This window comes from Gobio gobio (genome assembly GCF_949357685.1).
Source record: "Gobio gobio genome assembly, chromosome: 12".
Taxonomy (NCBI): Eukaryota; Metazoa; Chordata; class Actinopteri; order Cypriniformes; family Gobionidae; genus Gobio; species Gobio gobio.
The window spans coordinates 45,655,652-45,674,111 of NC_137105.1; the positions used below are offsets into that span (position 1 = coordinate 45,655,652).

The following is an 18,460-nucleotide window of genomic DNA, read 5'->3' on the forward strand; positions in this document are numbered from 1 at the left end:
AGGACCTCCAGAAAAAAAAATTGGTCCAGCGGTATATTTAACCGTGGGCATGGGGTACTTTGTGTGCACCAAACCCATCAAAAACCTCTTTTTTTAGTTTGATCTGACCACAGAACCAGGTCCCGTCTGAAGCTCCAGTCGTGTCTGATGCTGCTGGAGTTTGTTTTTGGATGAGTGAGGAGGATTTTTCTGCAGGTGTTTGATACTTGTTTTAGGCTTTCTGACCCCAAGACTCAACTAATCTCTGCAGTTCTCCAGCTGTGATCTTGGAGAGTCTTTGTCCACTCAAACTCTCCTCCTCTCGTGCATTAGGACGATAGAGACACACGTCCTCTTCCAGGCAGATTCAGAACATCTTTAGTTCTGAATTATTGCCCTAATGGTGAAAACTGGGATTCTCAATGCTTCCATTTGGCCTTTGTGTTTCTTCTTATTTATACTCCTGTGGAACAGGAAGTCATGACTGGACAGTTTCATGCTCCTAGTCTCCCTGGTGTGCTAAAAAACTAAATATAGAAATATACTTCAGATATATTTTACTCATTAAAAAATTCTAGGGGTGCCAATAATTGTGGCCAACATGCATTGGAGAAAGAAAAAAAAAATTCATAATATGAGTTTCCCCCACTTTCAATAGTTTTACTTCAATAAAAGGTTCGATTTTTGTGATTTTTTTTCAATGAAAGATCAAATGGATAAACAATGGAGATTTATTTTCAAAGCCGCCTTTGCTCATATTTACCAAACGTGCCAATAATTCTGACCACAACTGTATGTCTATTCAATTATAATGCATTTGTATCTGATTTGTAACTCTGTTTTGCCCTGTTGTAAATTCAATAAAAACATTTCACATAAAAGGACAAAAATGAGACAACCTCAACAACAACAACAACAATAGCCTAATAATAGCACGTTAAAAAGCAACACTTCCTCAGTAACACATTATAATAAGTTCACCAAAATAAACTATGTTTATCTAATTATTATTGGTTAGCTTAAATAATGCTTAACATCATCAATATACCCTGGATGTGTTACCCCAGTCAGTTAAGCGCAGGTGAACATGCACTTTCATTTCTCCAGCAATAAACAAATCACAGTGGGAGAGCTGTTATATATCACAAAATGTGAAATGAAAAAGTGTCCATAGAACATTTGTTGTGCAACCTCTTGTTCATTGTGCAATGCTGATGCTGCAGCCAAAACATCAATCATTCACATGTAGGCTATTGATCTGACTGTTATGAAGCGTTCATAAACATTCATTTTACACGCACATTTGACATTTTTACATATTACATAGCCTATTTATTTTCCCACTTTTATTAATACAACAGCCTGTAACCACTTACACTTTAGCCATTTGAAATGATTTTCTTTTAGGAAATGTCTTGTGTACTTTCACCCTTCAGGCATGTCCAGATGTTCTCGTTATTTACATAAGTGACGGGGTTTCTCCGACTGTCCTACTTTCCAGTAAACAGTGCTCGAGTCACACACGGACAGGCTCTTGTCAGGATATGAGCAGAATTGTGGCATAGCTGGAAATCTAAACAATACCAGGTAAGATGTCGTTTTCCTAACGTTTTACTATTTTAGACACTGAGCTCAAGTCAGGGAATGTCGATAATGTACATGTGATTTCTTTTTTCTTCGCTTTCTTCTTTTAGGCTAGCCTACATTCATGAAATATTTGTTTTGTACAAAAAACAAACAAACAAACAAAAAAACAAGTTAACTATATGCTAGGAATAAATCAGCAGCGTATGTAAAAAAATAAATAATAATATGAACTTCAACTTTTAAGCTCGCGAAGATGAAAGCCTGGCTCATGCACGCGCTCTCGGTGATGGTCGTCTTCTGTTGCCATGACGCCCTCTCGTGTCCAAAGCGATGCACGTGCCACTTCAGCGCCAAAACAACCGAGGTCGTGTGTCCTGATGCTGGCCTCTCTCTTTTCCCTGGAGACGGTCTTCCAGGCAACACCACCTCCTTAACCATCCAGTTCACCAACCTGAGCTCGCTGACCGCTGAACACCTGAAAGCCATCCCACTGCTAGAGGAGCTACACCTGCCCGGCAACAAACTGAGCAGTTTACCGGCAGATCTGCTGAAGGACCTGCATTACCTGCACACCATAGACCTGACGGGTGAGTGTGTGGAAAAGCAACCCCTGTGGTGAAAATCAAGTTTTTAATGTTGTCTGTATGAGAATGTGGTATTTTTAATATGCTTTAAGACAAACCAAGTCAACACCATTGCTGAGTATTTTCTCTTTAAAACTGCAGTTAACCAAAGAAAATCAATAGTATCCAGCTGCAGCCAGTCTCAGAACCGGAAGTGATGGGCGGGGCTTAAACAGTCATAGTTGCGCTATCCATATATGTAATTTTCTTTTGTTAAATAAGCTGTTTCACATGGATTTTACAATAGTTAACAACAATACTTTTAAATAAAGTCACTTTTCTGTTCATATAATATGCATGTCAATGATCAACATTTTAAAACATAGCCTATTGATCATGCTTAAATCAATGAATACAAAGACAGTAGTTTATACTTCATGGAAACGGGCTAAAACTATACACAGTTTTTATTTAAAAAATATTAATAAATGTTGTAAAGTGTTTCCCATTTGACTATAGATATATTAGTATTATTTTGTTCACATTCATGTTGTTACAAATAAAACTGACAGAAAATAGCCTATGATATTTAATGTTAATGGACACAAACACTGTAGTTTATTTTATTATTTAAAAAATATATTAGGCCTAATACATTTGTAACATGTTATAAAGTGTTTCCCATTTGACTCGATTGAAAATAATAGACAGAGAATGTGACATTTCTATTTTCAAATGTCAAATAAATATAACCATTTAATACAAGGCCTTAAAGTGAAACGTGTTTCTCTGAAAGAAAACAAATAGGACATATATAAAATATTTCTAAAATTATAGGTTTAAAACAAATTTAAACGGCACATAATAAAAACATGCAAAAAAAAGTTAAAAAAATGTCCTGGCTCTTCCAAGCTTTATAATCCGCTTGTTAAAAGTAGGGTAGGTAGGATTTGGTTAAAAAACTTATGTGGTTAAAAAAGTATGAAAATTGAGTGTCTGTAGACCTCTCACGACTGTTTTAAAGACAGCTCATTATTTCCATTCACTCCACCTTCTCCCTTCTGGGCTCTTTCCAAAGCCACGCCCCCAAAACACATGAACGCGCCACGCCGACCGCGATCAGGGGCCCGTTCTTCGTACCTCGCTAACTCAGTTAGCTGGATTTGATTGTTGACGATTTGACATGATCTCGGATTGTTTGGTTCTTCGAAGCTCATCCTGGACTTGTTGTCATAGTAACAGGTCCGTAAACTTAAACCTGCTCGGGAGCAGGCTTATTTCATGTAAACAGGATTAGATTGCATCTTGAGGTGATACTTAAAGTCTGTCCCAGCCACTGCTACTTTATTACAAGAGTTCATTACTGAACCAGGGGCAATAATAATAATTTTAAATAATAATATAAAAATGTTATATTGTATATGTATATGTATATGAGTGTATAATGTTGTGTATAATACTATAGACAGCCACTTGATTGAGCGATTTATTTGTGATGGAATAATTATTTTATATAATTTTATTTTTATTGGTTTACACACATGTTGTACAGTTAATCTGAGCCGTGCATTATGTGATCACGGATATTATGGGAGTGGCTTGATGCAGCGCAAGAGAGGATAATTTGATAATTTGATCTTGACCCATAAGAAACTTGAATACTGTCACGATACAAATCTGCTTCAAATTGAATTAAAAATTAAATTACAACATTGAAATAAAAATGTAAAGGGTGTACAAATACTGTATAAAATCGTGAATATAAATAATTGGTAATCATGTTAAAAAAAAAAAACATTTATCATTTATCTATTATAACTTTTATGTTGGTTTGGTCGTTTGGCTGTTTCCTTATAAACGTTCAGAATTTCGTGGGTTTTTTTGTGTAATTTGTCAAGTTTTTTTGCCAGGTGGCTTTTTAATTATATGATGTCATTACGTTGCTGTCTTGACGCCAGCCAATCGCTGCATTGCTGATCGTGGTTTCGAGTATCGATGCATCTGCCCTCTTCAGGGAACACAAGAACGCGCAGTGATCTTAGATCATTTAATCCAGAAATTTTAATCCAATCCGCAAATTCGTTTGAAGAACCAAATTAGCCAGAGATCAGTTATCACGATTAAAAGATCTGGGATCTGTCAAATCATCTTAGATGTATTAAGCGAGGTACGAAGAACGGGCCCCAGCTCAGCTGAAAGACGCATTATTTACCTGAGACGAGCGGAGAAGAAGGAGCGGAGTGCCTGTAGTGACATCATGTCAGAATCACATGTAATAAAAAATCTAACTTTATCATTATGAATATAAACAAATAAGATGTCTTTTAGTACTCACTATCAAGCTAGAATACTGATACTGGTAAAGTTTAAAATACACACACAACACAGTGTCTACGACACACACAGATACAAGATAAAAGCATCAGTAAACATTGGTAGAGAATATAAAAACAAACCGCGGAAATAAACGTGCAGGTAAAGTTCCCGGTGAACATGGTAAAAGAGTTTAGACAGAGGGTAGTAGCTAAAGCTAACTTAGTTCTAAAAAAAGTTCCTGGATGCGGTGTACTAGCTTTTACACATGCATTTTGTTATCTAAAGTTACATTTTGCGAAATTCAACACGACAGCGATCAACTTGAGCTAAGCATATTGAGTATTTATCATCTCTACTAATGGCTCGCTTAGTGTATAACATTGTAACTTTATGCTAAGTAATGTTAGCTATATTAGGCAGCTACGTGTGCTAGTGAGACATGCTTCATGAAAACATAAACCAAAAAAAATGTATAATCAAAATGAAAGATTACCTGTCCAGCAGAAATACAGCCTCTTGAACTCCTCAAATCAAACGGGTGCGTCAGGGTTGCCAGGTTTTCACAACAAAACCCGCCCAATTGCTACTCAAAACTAGCCCAAAACAAGCCCAATCGTGTTTCTCCGGTAAAAATTTGGGGGGTAAAATATGTGCCTTTTTGGTAGGGCTGCCTGCTAAAATTCGCAAATCCCGGGGCAAAATATCACATAATTGGGGTCGCTTCAACCCGCGGACATGAAAAACAGCCCACGGCAACAGTGTTGAAGTAGCCCGACTTGGCAACTCTGGGGCGCGCGCATGTGGGCAGATCCTGGAGCAAAAGCGCGGTAGCCATGGTAACGAGAGAGAGTGACAGTCGCCCAAGCCAATCACTTGTTTCGGCCCGAACGAAAATAATGAGCGGTGTTTATTGCAGATTAAAAAGTCTAGAGTCACTTGATTTTTATACTTTCTTTTTCAGAGTACTTACATTTTAATTATGTATTGACATATAAAGAAAGTTTAAACAAATTTGGACAAAAGTGTTTTAGATCATTCTTACCTACCCTACCTTTAAGTTGTGACGTAAGGAACACTGTTTCTGAGTCCAAGCCTCAACTCGTTTCCCTTGAGAATGCCATCGACGTCCGTTTATGAGCGATATTTATTCATATTAAACATCAAACATTTTAAAAAGTTACATATTTTAAATACTTACAGTCTACACAACAGTCTCTGTGCTCACAGCGTCACAGACATTAATATTTTAACGATTTATAAAAGATGAATCACTGTCTGGCCATCTGGAATTTTGGTATGGAGATAAAGGTTATGATTATATATTTTTTTGTAGTATTACACCACATTGTGTGTGTATATTAGCACCGTTTGTTGTTTTTCTTCTGGTATGAGAGCGTTTGGACCCGGAAGCTCTGCCACGTGACGTCAGACTTGACAACCGGATGGCAGCCCAAAATTTGAAGACCAAAAAAGTGCATCCATCCATTATAAAAATTGATGGGTATGTGTAAGAAAAATATCCATATTTAACACATTATAAAGTAAAATATCCAGCATCTGGGGGATCGCCTTCCGTATTCAACTTATGAAAAAAAGTGTAACGCCTCTCACAGTTCAAAACACTTACGTTATGTCCAACGTCATCGTCACGCCAGTTACGCTTCTGCCGTAAGTTGAATACGGAAGGCGGTCCGCCGCAAGCTAGATATTTTACTTTATAACACTTTAAATATGGACATTTTCGATTCACTTAAGAAGGCCTTTATTAACCCCCCCTCATTAGCAATCGCTCCGGCGGCTCGTTCAGCTCCACCCTGCTTCATACTACAGTAACGCTAATAAATCTATAATACATTAGCTCATCCATGAATATGATTTCTGCCGATTCCCGTCGGATTCTTTTTCATCGGTTGTAGAGGCGAAGACAACGACTCCCATGATTCTGCGAAATCAAGGCGTCTTTGTTTTGAATAAGCGTCCTCTAGTGGAGAAAATTGCATATTGTGCTTTTAAGGGATAAAATTACTGACTACAGGGGGACTTAGATTATGTGTATTTTGTGGCTATGTGCGCTGAAGTCACAATGAGCCGTTTGTGGCGTGAAAGACAATGGTAAATATAGGCCTATTGTTAAAAATGTGCACAGCATTGAATAGCCTACGCGTTATACTATGTCAATTTGGAGATTTTATGACAGCCAAAACAACTCAAAATGATACAGATTGTTTTCTAACTCGTCTCATTCAAACTGTGCACAGATAATGAACTTCGAGAGCTGCCTGCGTATGTTTTCCATCATGCTCCACTCCTCAGCCTGGTGCTGAAAGACAACCGCATCTCCAAACTCCACCCAGACTGGTTGCCCAACAACAGCAATCTCACATGGTTGGATTTGTCCGGAAACCATCTTATGAAATTCCCAGTGACCCAACTCCAAAGTCTGAGTCACCTAAAGGTTCTGGACCTCTCGCAGAACAAACTCGAAAAGCTTCCAGTTGGGTGTCTAGATGCTCACCCTGCTCTAGAGAGACTTCATTTGGACCAGAACAAAATCCAGTCCCTGGATGAAAAAGCCTTTAGCCGTTCTGCTAACCTGACGCACATCTTCCTGCAGAAAAATACTCTCGACAGCCTCCCGCCAACTGTGTTTCAAGGGCTCCCGCGATTGGAGTATGTTGACCTCAGTGACAACAGGCTGCAGTTTCTGTCTCCTGGTGTACTAGATATTAGTACCAGTTGGGTGGAGTTGACCTTTAACCCTTGGCATTGTGACACTAAAATTGAGTACCTGTGGAGGAAACTGACCATGGAGTCCCTGCAATCAGAGCCCAAATGTGCTGCACCTGAGAATCTGAAGGATCGGGTCATCGCAACACTCACCCGCAAAGAAATGGGCCTGCCGGAGTTAGAGAAGCAAGACCCCAAAGAGAAGTAGAGGAAAGTAAAAGAAAATGTGTTTCAAAAGGAGAGAGAGGGGACTTTTAAAGCAACTCGCCATCATGAATCTCACAAAAATGGATGTTTGCAAACTGCATTGCAAATAAAGAAAAATGTAATCTTCTCTTTTTACTTTTTTTTTTTTTTTTAGAAAACATTGCAATAGCACATAATTGTGACAAATGTGTACAACATGTATACACTATATTGCCAAATCATTGAATTCAGGTGTTCCAATCACTTTCATGGCCACAGGTGTATAAAATCAAGCACTAGGCATGTAGACGCTTCTACAGACATTTGTGAAAGAATGGGTCTCTCTCAGGAGCTCAGTGAACTCAAGTGTGGTACCGTGATCGGTTGCCACCTGTGCAATAAGTCCATTCGTGAAATTCACTCACTACTAAATATTCCACGGTCAACTGTTAGTGGTGTTATAACAAAGTGCAAGCAATTGGGAACAACAGTGCGCAGAAGTCGCCAACTTTCTGCAGAGTCAATTCCTACAGACCTCCAAACTTTGTGTGGCCTTCAGATCAGCTCAAGAACAGTGTGTAGAAAGCTTCATGGAATGGGTTTCCATGGCCGAGCAGCTCATGCAAGCCTTACATCACCAAGTGCAATGCAAAGCGTGGGATGCCGTGGGGTAAAGCACGCCGCCACTGGACTCTAGAGCAGTGGAGACGTATTCTCCGGAGTGACCAATAGCGCTTCTGTGTAAAGTTTAGTGGAAGGGGGATTATGGTGTGGGGTTGTTTTTCAGGGGCTGGGCTTGGCCCCTTAGTTCCAGTGAAAGGAACTCTTAATGCTTTAGCATACCAAGACATTTTGGACATTTTCATGCTCCCACGTTTGTGGGAATAGTTTAGGGATGGCCCCCCTTCCTGTTCCAACATGACTGCGCACCAGTGCACAAAGCGAGGTCTATAAAGACATGGATGAGCGAGTTTGGTGTGGAGGAACTTGACTGGCCTGCACAGAGTCCTGACCTCAACCCGACAGAACACTTTTGGGATGAATTAGAGCGGAGACTGAGAGCCAGGTCTTCTCGTCCAACATCAGTGCCTGACCTCACAAATCAAATACGCTTCAAGAAGAATGGTCAAAAATTCCCATAAACACACTCCTAAACCTTGTGGAAAGCCTTCCCATTAGAGTTGAAGCTGTTTTAGCTGCAAAGGGTGGGCCAACTCTATATTAAACCCTATGAATTAAGAATGTGATGTCATTTAAGTTCATGCGCATGTAAAGGCAGGCGTCCCAAAACTTTTGGCAATATAGTGTACACTGTCACTTAAAATACACATAAAAATAATAATGAAAAACTAGACAGACACACTGTAGATAATTTTGTGTTAATGATAAATATTTGAACACTTCTGGTTTTAAATTTTGAACCAAGCTCTCATAATGCATTAGATTATAAAGACAGACAACTACAACCTAAAATTGATTTATCGCAATCTCAAAATTTTCCATAATGGTCCATGGTCAGCAGTCAAATACTATACAATATCTTCTGACATGAATTCACGAGTTCACACTTACATCAAATTAAATAAAGGTTACGCGTATATGGATGGATACCCCCCTCCCATGATAAAGATAGTCTAGAACTAGACTGTATTATACTATAGATTGTGTTGACGTCTAATAAGAGTTTATTAGAATCAAAGTGAGGAGATGGGGTGGTGGAGGGATACTAAAATAAAAATGGTCAACGAAAGAAGGTAAATCTGCTGTATATATACACACCTCTTATCGTTGATTAAATTGATTAGCTTGATGTGCTCCACTCGTGTTTAATTAGGTTTAATTATCTGCACATGCTCCTCCCGAAATGTGTTAATAAAACATCACTAAGTTATGGATAAATAAGTGACAGACCACACAGCTTTGTTTTTTTTCAACTTTTATTTGAAATGATTTAACGCAGGGGAAACCGAGCATCATGTTTGTGGAGATATAAAAGTTTTTACCAAAAAAACAATCCACAAAATGTTTATGTCATGAATTCATGACCATACTAGGCTCAAGCATCCCACTAACTCTATCTCAGCACACGGAGGCATCTCACCGTTTAATAAATAAGCCTCTTATCAGCGCATAGTATTTAGTCATAAATATCAAGGGGCTTTCAGGACATACCTTTGTTACAAAAAAAGCAAATATAAATGTTATCAAAGCAATTACGAAAATCAAACAAAACTTGAGCAAGAAATGCAAAGAACCCTGAAGTAAATAATATTGGCAAAATAAAGCAGTTGGCACAAACCAAAAATAACATTTGTAGCAAATCACAGAATTTCATAAATTATAGGCACTCGTTTTTAAACAAACTCGCTCGATCGATCTCAATAATATGCTAGTGTGCAGCAAGATGTTCAGGTGGCATTGCCATTCAGTTAGCCCATTTTAATTCTTGGCCTTTCATCAATTATTTCACTCTGAGAATGACGACAAATTACATGACCAGGAATATTCCAAAATTAATAGTACATAAGCACTACACTTCACCCACACAACCATAACTTTTTATGACCCTCGCCACAGAGACATTATCACTGGGACATCATCTGATGATCAAAGTTGGACCATACGACAGGCTTTGTATTTTAATGAATTTCCCATTTTACAGTTGGGACATACAAACACGATTCATGAAATTTGACTTGAATTTCTCACTGATTTGTGTGTCTTTCGAAAAAGAGCAAAGGGATCAATCCTGCTGCGCATCTGAAGGCTCCAACTGAACACGTTTGTTCAAAAACTCTGAAATGCATCCATTATTCAGACATTTAAAATGCTTTGGAAACGTAGCTTTGCAGTTGAGGTCTCACAATGACATTCAGAAATAAAGATACATACATATATATATATATATTTTTTAAAGACCAAATACTGTGTGAATACTCTTTAAAAGAAATATTTAAATAATGATTTCAAATAAATAAGAGGTCACATAGATATGAAAGACATTCAGACAGAATGCAATTGCCATGTGGACTCCATACAAACCTTCCCCACGTGAGCCAAAAGTTAAGGTCAGTTTGCGCATACTCGCCACTAATGTTGTTCCAGAGAAAACAAGTTAGTCAGTATTCTTCTGTGGGGGGTTTGGGGGGGTTGCAAGCAGGATTGTGTGTTCAAGCCGTTTGCGGTACAGGTGCTGTTTGGTTAGGTGAGGGCGAATCCCAGTATGTTTCTTTGGCATTCTGTGGCATCCAGTCTGCCTTCAACATCTATCCTGCTGGGATGAGGGCTCTGCAACGTCAACTGAAAGAGGACAGAATCACTTGTTCGGAAGAATGAGTCTCTTATTTGTGGGGTTAAAGACGTATCTCTATAAAGTGCCTGGTTGAACTGAAAGCTCGTTTCTGCTGCTGGTTCTGGGCATGCTCAGTAGCAGCCTTCTCTCCAGGTCTCGTCTCTCATGCCGCTGTACGTCCTTGGAGCTGGAAGAGACCTGCGGAGCAAACCACACACACTCACTCAGCATGTCCTTCAGCCGGTTACTATTTATTTTTATTGAGTCGTGAGCGGAGGTGGAAAATAACAAATTACATTTACTCGCATTACTGTAATTTAGTCCGTTTTTTTGTGTAGTCTTTCAAATTTGTAATTTCATTTTGACTCGAGTGTGTTTTGTTTGAAGTATTGTACTTCACAACATCTACATTATAAATCATATCCGTTACGGAGTTCAAAAAACAATAATACAAGGGATAAAAAAGTAAATAAATTGCGGTCCAGAAACTCCTGCATTGATGGATTGAAGGGCGGGAGAACAAACACACAAAAAAGAAAAGAAATATGGAGACGGACAAGACTGATGCCAGCGATGCAGACCCAGCTGAGCGAAACGCTGTGGAATTCTTGTGAAGAAAACCCCTGGCCAGAATGAGAAAAAACTAACATGTGGTTGTCCTCGAGGATAGATGTCCAATTTGCAATTTCCGTGATGCAGAGGGAATCCAGTCATGAAAACAGGTTTTACACTAGAACAGTTGATGTCACGTAAAACACGTTGATGGGTGAATGAATAAATCGAAAGTAAAGAAATGATAACAGAAATATATTACTATTGTAGGCCTCCAATAGAATGTACTTCACAAAATAATAACAATACAATTTATTTAAACATAACATAGGAATATATATTTTTGTCAATGCTTTAATTTAGTAAATCTGTTTTGCAGCACTTTGCCAAAAAAATAAAAGGATTTAAAAGTTTCTTAAATGTTCATTTGATCACCACCGGTTTTGATATAATTGTATTAAATAATTAGAATTTACTGAATACAATTCAAAGGACTCTTTTATTCTTAAACAGCTTAATAAATTATTAACGATACAAATTAGTTGTTCATCTAATTCATAATCAATTATTGAATTGAAATTTTAATAAACAAAACAAACAAATGGTTTAAAGTTTGTGATAATAAAGCAGTTCAACCAAAAACCTGTTTTTGTTTATTTAAAGGTCCCATGGCATGGCATTTTTCTATTATTTTATAATGTTTCCTGAGGTGTACTTATATTGTTAGTATGATTTTTACATCAAAAAATGTCATCATTTAGAAATAAAAGGCATTTTTTCTATACTGTTATTACCCCTCTGGCTGAATGCCCTGTTTCAAGGGGCGTGTCTACTGTGAGACTTCAGTGAAAACGCCCACTGTTGTGATTGGCTGACATCTTTGCATTTGAAATGAGTGTTAGATTATGTTGCGGAGGGGGCGTGGTTTAGCGAGGTCTGCACGCACTGCATGCATGAGAGAGAGAGAGAGAGAGAGACTGATTGGGTACTCGTGAACCACGGAGAGAGCTGGAGGAAGTTTTATTGTTCGGAGTTGTTGAGAGCACTGTGCTGTTAGCACAAGCTTATTTGTATCTGAGAGATTCTGAATAAACAGTCCCAGTCACGTCGACTCTGTCTTCTTCCAACTTATTCTACGTACTTTGTAACACATGTAATGTACCATTACAGCCATCGAGATGAATGAATCGTCAAAGTGTGGATTATAGCATTATTTTATGATCTATTCCTTTCCTATCACATGAAAGGCTGCAGTGATGAGCATTGAGTACACAGACAGTGTTGATCGCGTGAATGCTGTGATCTCGTCATTGCAATGCGTTTTCTCTCACAAAATGCTTTCACCACAACTAACAGCAAACATGACATGGACATGAATACAGTAAGAGCTTGGCTGTGCAGCATAACAGCGTCATTCATTATAACGGCAGTTTGGGCAAGTGTGCAGATACACTTACGACGTGTGATTGACAGATCCAAACATTATAAAGAGTGTTCTTTGATCGCTTTCTGTAGTTTAATCACTTAAAAAACGGATTTGTTTCATGCTACTAACAGAAACGATGGTTTTAGTCACTGGCTTGATTCACTGATGCATTACGCTTAGGGCATCAAGACGGCGATCATTAAACGATCTAGAAAGAAAGTCTGAGTGAACTTGAATGATTAGCTACACATCAGAAATCAATGATCACAGATCAGGCATTAATGAACACTGTGTCGAATCCATATCGTAAAGTCTGTTTGTAAAGCCTGTGCTGACATTAACTGAATCCATTTTCTCCGAATGCTCTGGGCAGGCAAAGCAGAGGAAGGGGAGGTAACCTTTCCTGCTATGACGTCATAACAGAAATTCAAGATCGGCTCGTCTGAGCTGTCATTTTCTCAAAGGCAGAGCAGGACAGCCAGAACTCGGTTTACACCCATCAACATTTCTAGCCACTTGGGGACCATATACAGGCTAGGGGAACTCATATTAATGTTAAAAATACCTCATAAAATGAAATTCATGCCATGGGACCTTTAAATGGTAATTTTAACTGATTATAATAATACCATAATTTAATAATACGGTTAATTTATTTAATAATTTTTAATAACTGTATACTGTGATGCTGTGAACATTTTTTGCTGTCACAACCCTACGTGGTTAAAAAAAGAAACTCTAAAAAACTATTTTAGGTACTTTAAAAGAGCTACTTTTTAGATTTTTAGGCCGGTAATTTTACTTGTCCTTGAGTAAAATTTAATTGAAGTACTCGTACTTGTACTTGAGTAGAATATTTTATTTCCCTTTCCACCTCTGGTCATGAGAACCTGAGAGTACCTGCGCACTGGCTGGACCAGTTTGCTGCGAGGCACTGGTAATCCTCCTCCAGCATTGGCGGCGGGGCGGGGCAGGCCGCTGCGGGGCGGGGCCATGGAGCGCGTGGGCGTGGTTGTGCCTGAACCATGATTAGACATGACCTTCATGGGCTGACGGAGAGCCAAGGGAGACGGGGCAGTAGGAGTCCGCAACTTACTGGAAGAAGGCACTGGAAGAAAACAAATTGGGGAGATGAGTAGGGATCAAGAACAAAGGCAACAGATGGAATATAAAGGAACAGAACTGAAATATATTTCATAAAAGATAAAATCGTTATAGACTGAATAAAAGAAAGTACTTTTATTCAGCTTCCCGATAACAAGCCATTCAAGGGACCACAGTCACGAGTTAATGGGAATGGGTTATAATGACAAATAAGAATAAAAAAAGATGGATTCAACCCTACAAACCAAAATAATGCAGTTAGACAACTCTGATTAATAAAGCTACACATTAAAAACCACCACGCTCCTATGTAACACGCAGAAGACCGTTTTCCACATTCACAGAACACAAGTTCACTAGCATTAATGACATTCAACACAAAGCGGAGAAAATAAAACACAATGAGAATGGATGGATTAAAACAGCCTTGATCAACTAGTGTTGTTCACAAACATTTGACAATACTAGTTCTACGGATGTCCCCTTGTTGCAAAAACACATTCACAGCACAAACACAATCTACCATTCACGCACACTTGCACAACATAAAATATCATAGCAGTGAAAAGCTGCATCATCATCAGTGTATATACTCACTGAAATCTGCTTCCTCTCCGAAGCAACACGAGAGAGGAACTGGGTAAAAGATGGAAAAGAGAGGGTTTGGTTTGCATCGCTCCAAAAGCTGTCGAATTGCTCAGGACTCATACCATCATGTTTTTCTTTTCAAAGTGCAAGTGTGACTGAAATACTTCCAACTTTTTGTTTAATGCAATCAAAGTGCATATATGAAAGTGCAGTGGCAGGTGGCTTCACAGACTACTGGAACATTTGGTTGTGAAAACTTTCAAGCAGTTCCATTGAATAAAAAGGTACCAGAAGACATTGCACATTTGGGGGCAGACCCGCAGCGACCCACAGCATCCCTCACCATATAATACTGCAAAAGAGCAGCAGCATTCACAATCACAGGTGAACAAACTATTCTTAAAAGGCCAATCAGACACTCCAAAACTATATACAACACAAACTGACACAAAATTCAATCCTGCACAAAAAAAATGTTGTGAGATGACATTTATAACTGCAGATCGACCGATATATATATACACACACACAGTATATTGCCAAAAGTTTTGGGACGCCTGCCTTTACATGCACATGAAATTTAATGACATCCCATTCTTAATCGGTAGGGTTTAATATGGAGTTGGCCCACCCATTGCAGCTAAAACAGCTTCAATTCTTCTGGGAAGGCTTTCCACAAGGTTTAGGAGTGTGTTTATGAGAATTTTTGACCATTCTTCTGTGACCAAGTGCATTTGTGAGGTCAGGCACTGATGTTGGACTAGAAGGCCTGGCTCCAATCTCAGCTCTAATTCATCCCAAAGGCGTTCTATTGGTTTGAGGTCAGGACTGGAACAGGAAGGGGCCATCCCTAAACTTTCCCACAAAGTTGGGAGCATGAAATTGTCCAAAATATCTTGGTATGCTGAAGCATTAAGAGTTCCTTTCACTGGAACTAAGGGGCCAAGCCCAGCCCCTGAAAAAAACCCCACACCATAATCCCCCCTCCACCAAACTGTACACTTGGCACAATGCAGTGAGACAAGTACATTTCTCCTGACCCAGACTCGTCCATCGGATTGCCAGACAGAGAAGCGCGATTGGTCACTCCAGAGAACACGCCTCCACTGCTCTAGAGTCCAGTGGCGGCGTGCTTTACGCCACTGCATCCGATGCTTTGCATTGCACTTGGTGATGTAAGGCTTGCATGAGCTGCTCGGCCATGGAAACCCATTCCATGAAGCTCTACACACTGTTCTTGAGCTGATCTGAAGGCCACACAAAGTTTGGAGGTCTGTAAGAATTGACTCTGCAGAAAGTTGGCGACTTCTGCGCACTGTTGCTGTTGTTCCCAATTGCTTCCACTTTGTTATAACACCACTAACAGTTGACCGTGGAATATTTAGTAGTGAGGAAATTTCACGAATGGACTTATTGCACAGGTGGCAACCGATCACGGTACCACACTTGAGTTCACTGAGCTCCTGAGAGAGACCCATTCTTTCACAAATGTCTGTAGAAGCGTCTGCAAGCCTAGTGCTTGATTTTATACACCTGTGGCCATGAAAGTGATTGGAACACCTGCATTCAAGGGGTGTCCCAATACTTTTGGCAATATAGTGTGTATATATAATTTAAATCAAACTATAAATATATTATTATTATGTATACTATTGTTCATGGAAAACTTAAATCAATAGTGATTAATTTCTTCAATTTAGGCCAAATTGCTTTCACACCAAACGAGTTAAACAAAACCGTTTCAGACCTAAAAATCCCCTTCATAGCCTTTCCCAAACCTACCAGGTTGGTATGCAATAAAATATTATTCTGTAATAGAAACATGGCAAAAAAGGTAAAACAATTTAAGCAAATCACTCAATTTGAACCCAGACCCGTCTTTTCAAGCAGAACTGGACGGGACGTGAGGTCAGTAAACAGCTTCCATCCCAACCAAACCCAACTCTAATGTTGGGTTCATAAAAGTGTCAAAACGCCATACAATACTTCCAGCACTATCTGGTAACTTGGCTTCACAATGCTTTAGCCGTGTCTGGGTGACCTGCTCAGTGCATTACCTCGAAGAGACGTAGGACTCTGGAGTCTCTCTTTTGGTTTTGGGGAGGAACGTGGAGGAGTTGAGAGCCTTTGGTGCAACGCTGAGGTGAGAAATAAGCAGACATTACGTTTTGATTCAGGCTAATCTTCAGAGTATCTTCTAGAGTTCCGCCGTCCACCTCCACCTGGAGGCACTTAACCTCCAACCAGACCTGATCCAGAATCAGCTTGAACTCAATAGTTTAGGGAATGCCAAGGTAAAGACAGCCAGCCAGGGTCGGGTTTAATTCAAGGCAGAGCCATTCCATGCATGGTTAAGACAGAAGACCACTTCTAACCAGCCGCCAGAGGGCGCCACAGTCAAGAGAAAAATCAAGCCCCGGGAAGAACAGGCAGGAGCAGCACTAAACCAAGAGTAAATCCAACCACATCCAGACAACCAGCACCTCGGCCAAAAACAAAGGGTGTGAGGAAGAGACAAGGCGGAGAGAGAAGGGAAGAGGCAGAGCATGCTAGGCAGAAAGGACAGAAACAAAACAAGACTGCCCATGTTACCAAGGGAAGAGAAGCCTGAAGAACTCGAAAAATACTAGGCACAATGTGTAAAATCACTTAAGCAAGCTAATGTCTCTGTCTGTGCTGTTTAAGAGATGGCTGTTTACCCCTGGGTACTGAAAAGGATATTCATTTTTAACTTATTAAACATTTATATACAGGGATTACCAGAGTTATTCCACCCATGTTTGAGAGACTTGATCAAATTAACTGACCACTGACAGAGAGAGATCCTTATTTGTTGAACTCACATGGATAAAATGATTCAGTATGCTGTCATGAAGTGTCTAGGGGAGGTCACGGTTTTAAAAAAGTGGTGGGGCCAGCTGTACGTTTTCACTTTCGGGGCTGGTTGTGATGTCATGAAATGGCAAATGGGACCCAGGAATATTAAATTAGGTTTTGCACAAAAAAAATTGAACATTTCCAATAGAATGCATGTGCAAGAAGAACTGTTCATGGAACCATTGTCATTCTACCTTTTTAAAAAAAAAAAACAGAACTACAAAAAAAGACTCCAGTAGCTGTGTGCTGGAACTTTGCCGCTGTCATTTTCCACCACTAATGACAACCACTTAGCCTAGAAATCTAGACGCACCCTAGCAACAGCAAATATAATTTGCAGCCAGGGTGTCTAGCAACTCTCCGTTGGCTTGCGAGCTGGAAAAACCAAACTCTGGTCAGGCCAATCACATCGTGTATAGAGTCGGTGGGCGGGCTTAACATAATGACGGCAGAGTTGCTACTTGTAAACAAAGCTAGCGAACAGCGGTCTTTCAAATCGGCTTTGGCCGCGACTCTCAAAGACTTGGAGTTAAGCTTTTCTTTGAGAAAAGAACAAAGAACGGCACTGAAGTCATTCTTAAGAAAGGAAGATGTGTTCGGAGTTTTGCCGACCAAGTTTAATCTATCAACTAGCTCTGCTTCATCTTCTTTGTTGCTCTGGTTGGTTGTAGCGCTATCCTATTGCGTGCAGAGGGAATTTGAAAGACAACTGTTTATCCCGCCCCTCGGATTGAGCCCTGCCAATGGAGTGTTCCCAGGCCCAACATCTTGATGTGGGTCTGGCTTGTCAGGCTAACAACCATTAGCACTCAACATTAAAAATTCTAGTACCGGATCACTACATTATATAACATTTACTATGTTATATACTATTTTAGAAACTCCTGCTCAAGAATTGGATAAATCCCTGCCTAATGCAATTTCATCCAGTGATGGGGTCCATGGCAAAAATGACATACGCTTTTTTAAGACTATTAAATATGCCTGATCATAGGTGTAATGGCATATGATGATAACGTGAAATGTTTTATCCTACAAAAAAAAGACAAACTTTAGTGTTCCTGTGCCAAATTAAACACCTTCAAGACCCATCATTTGAAAACATAAAAAAAAAATCAGCTTTGAATAGTAATTTACAAAGGCTTTGTTTGAAAGTCAGTCAGGCTTTTGGAGGGAATGCCAAGATACCAATAAAATGTGATCTAAGAGAGAATGTGAGAAGATCAAAGAGCAAGCCAAGACACCAGCGGTGCAGTTAAAGCA

The 18,460-nt window shown here is 39.5% G+C and overlaps 2 protein-coding genes across 5 annotated transcripts in view; one reads left to right on the forward strand and one right to left on the reverse strand.

Annotated features, from left to right (window-relative positions):
* Positions 1 to 1,445: 1,445 nt before the first annotated feature.
* The window catches only part of LOC307134674 (uncharacterized protein), a 38,019-nt gene continuing 21,004 nt past the window's right edge, over positions 1,446 to 18,460 (forward strand). The window contains exons 1-3 of the mRNA XM_079830593.1: positions 1,446 to 1,566; positions 1,811 to 2,153; positions 6,704 to 7,386. Of these exons, the coding sequence (XP_079686719.1) occupies positions 1,820 to 2,153; positions 6,704 to 7,380 (1,011 nt within the window). The 5' untranslated portion in view covers positions 1,446 to 1,566; positions 1,811 to 1,819 and the 3' untranslated portion in view covers positions 7,381 to 7,386. The remainder of the gene's footprint in view (positions 1,567 to 1,810; positions 2,154 to 6,703; positions 7,387 to 18,460) is intronic.
* The window catches only part of slain2 (SLAIN motif family, member 2), a 35,537-nt gene continuing 26,366 nt past the window's right edge, over positions 9,290 to 18,460 (reverse strand). Inside the window, exons 7-10 of one of the 4 annotated variants that reach the window (XM_079830589.1) lie at positions 16,378 to 16,458; positions 14,330 to 14,368; positions 13,529 to 13,736; positions 9,290 to 10,848 (exon numbers count right to left, since the gene is read on the reverse strand). In XM_079830589.1, the coding sequence (XP_079686715.1) occupies positions 10,782 to 10,848; positions 13,529 to 13,736; positions 14,330 to 14,368; positions 16,378 to 16,458 (395 nt within the window). In that variant the 3' untranslated portion in view covers positions 9,290 to 10,781. The remainder of the gene's footprint in view (positions 10,849 to 13,528; positions 13,737 to 14,329; positions 14,369 to 16,377; positions 16,459 to 18,460) is intronic. The other 3 variants (XM_079830590.1, XM_079830591.1, XM_079830592.1) reach the window with 3 other exon arrangements.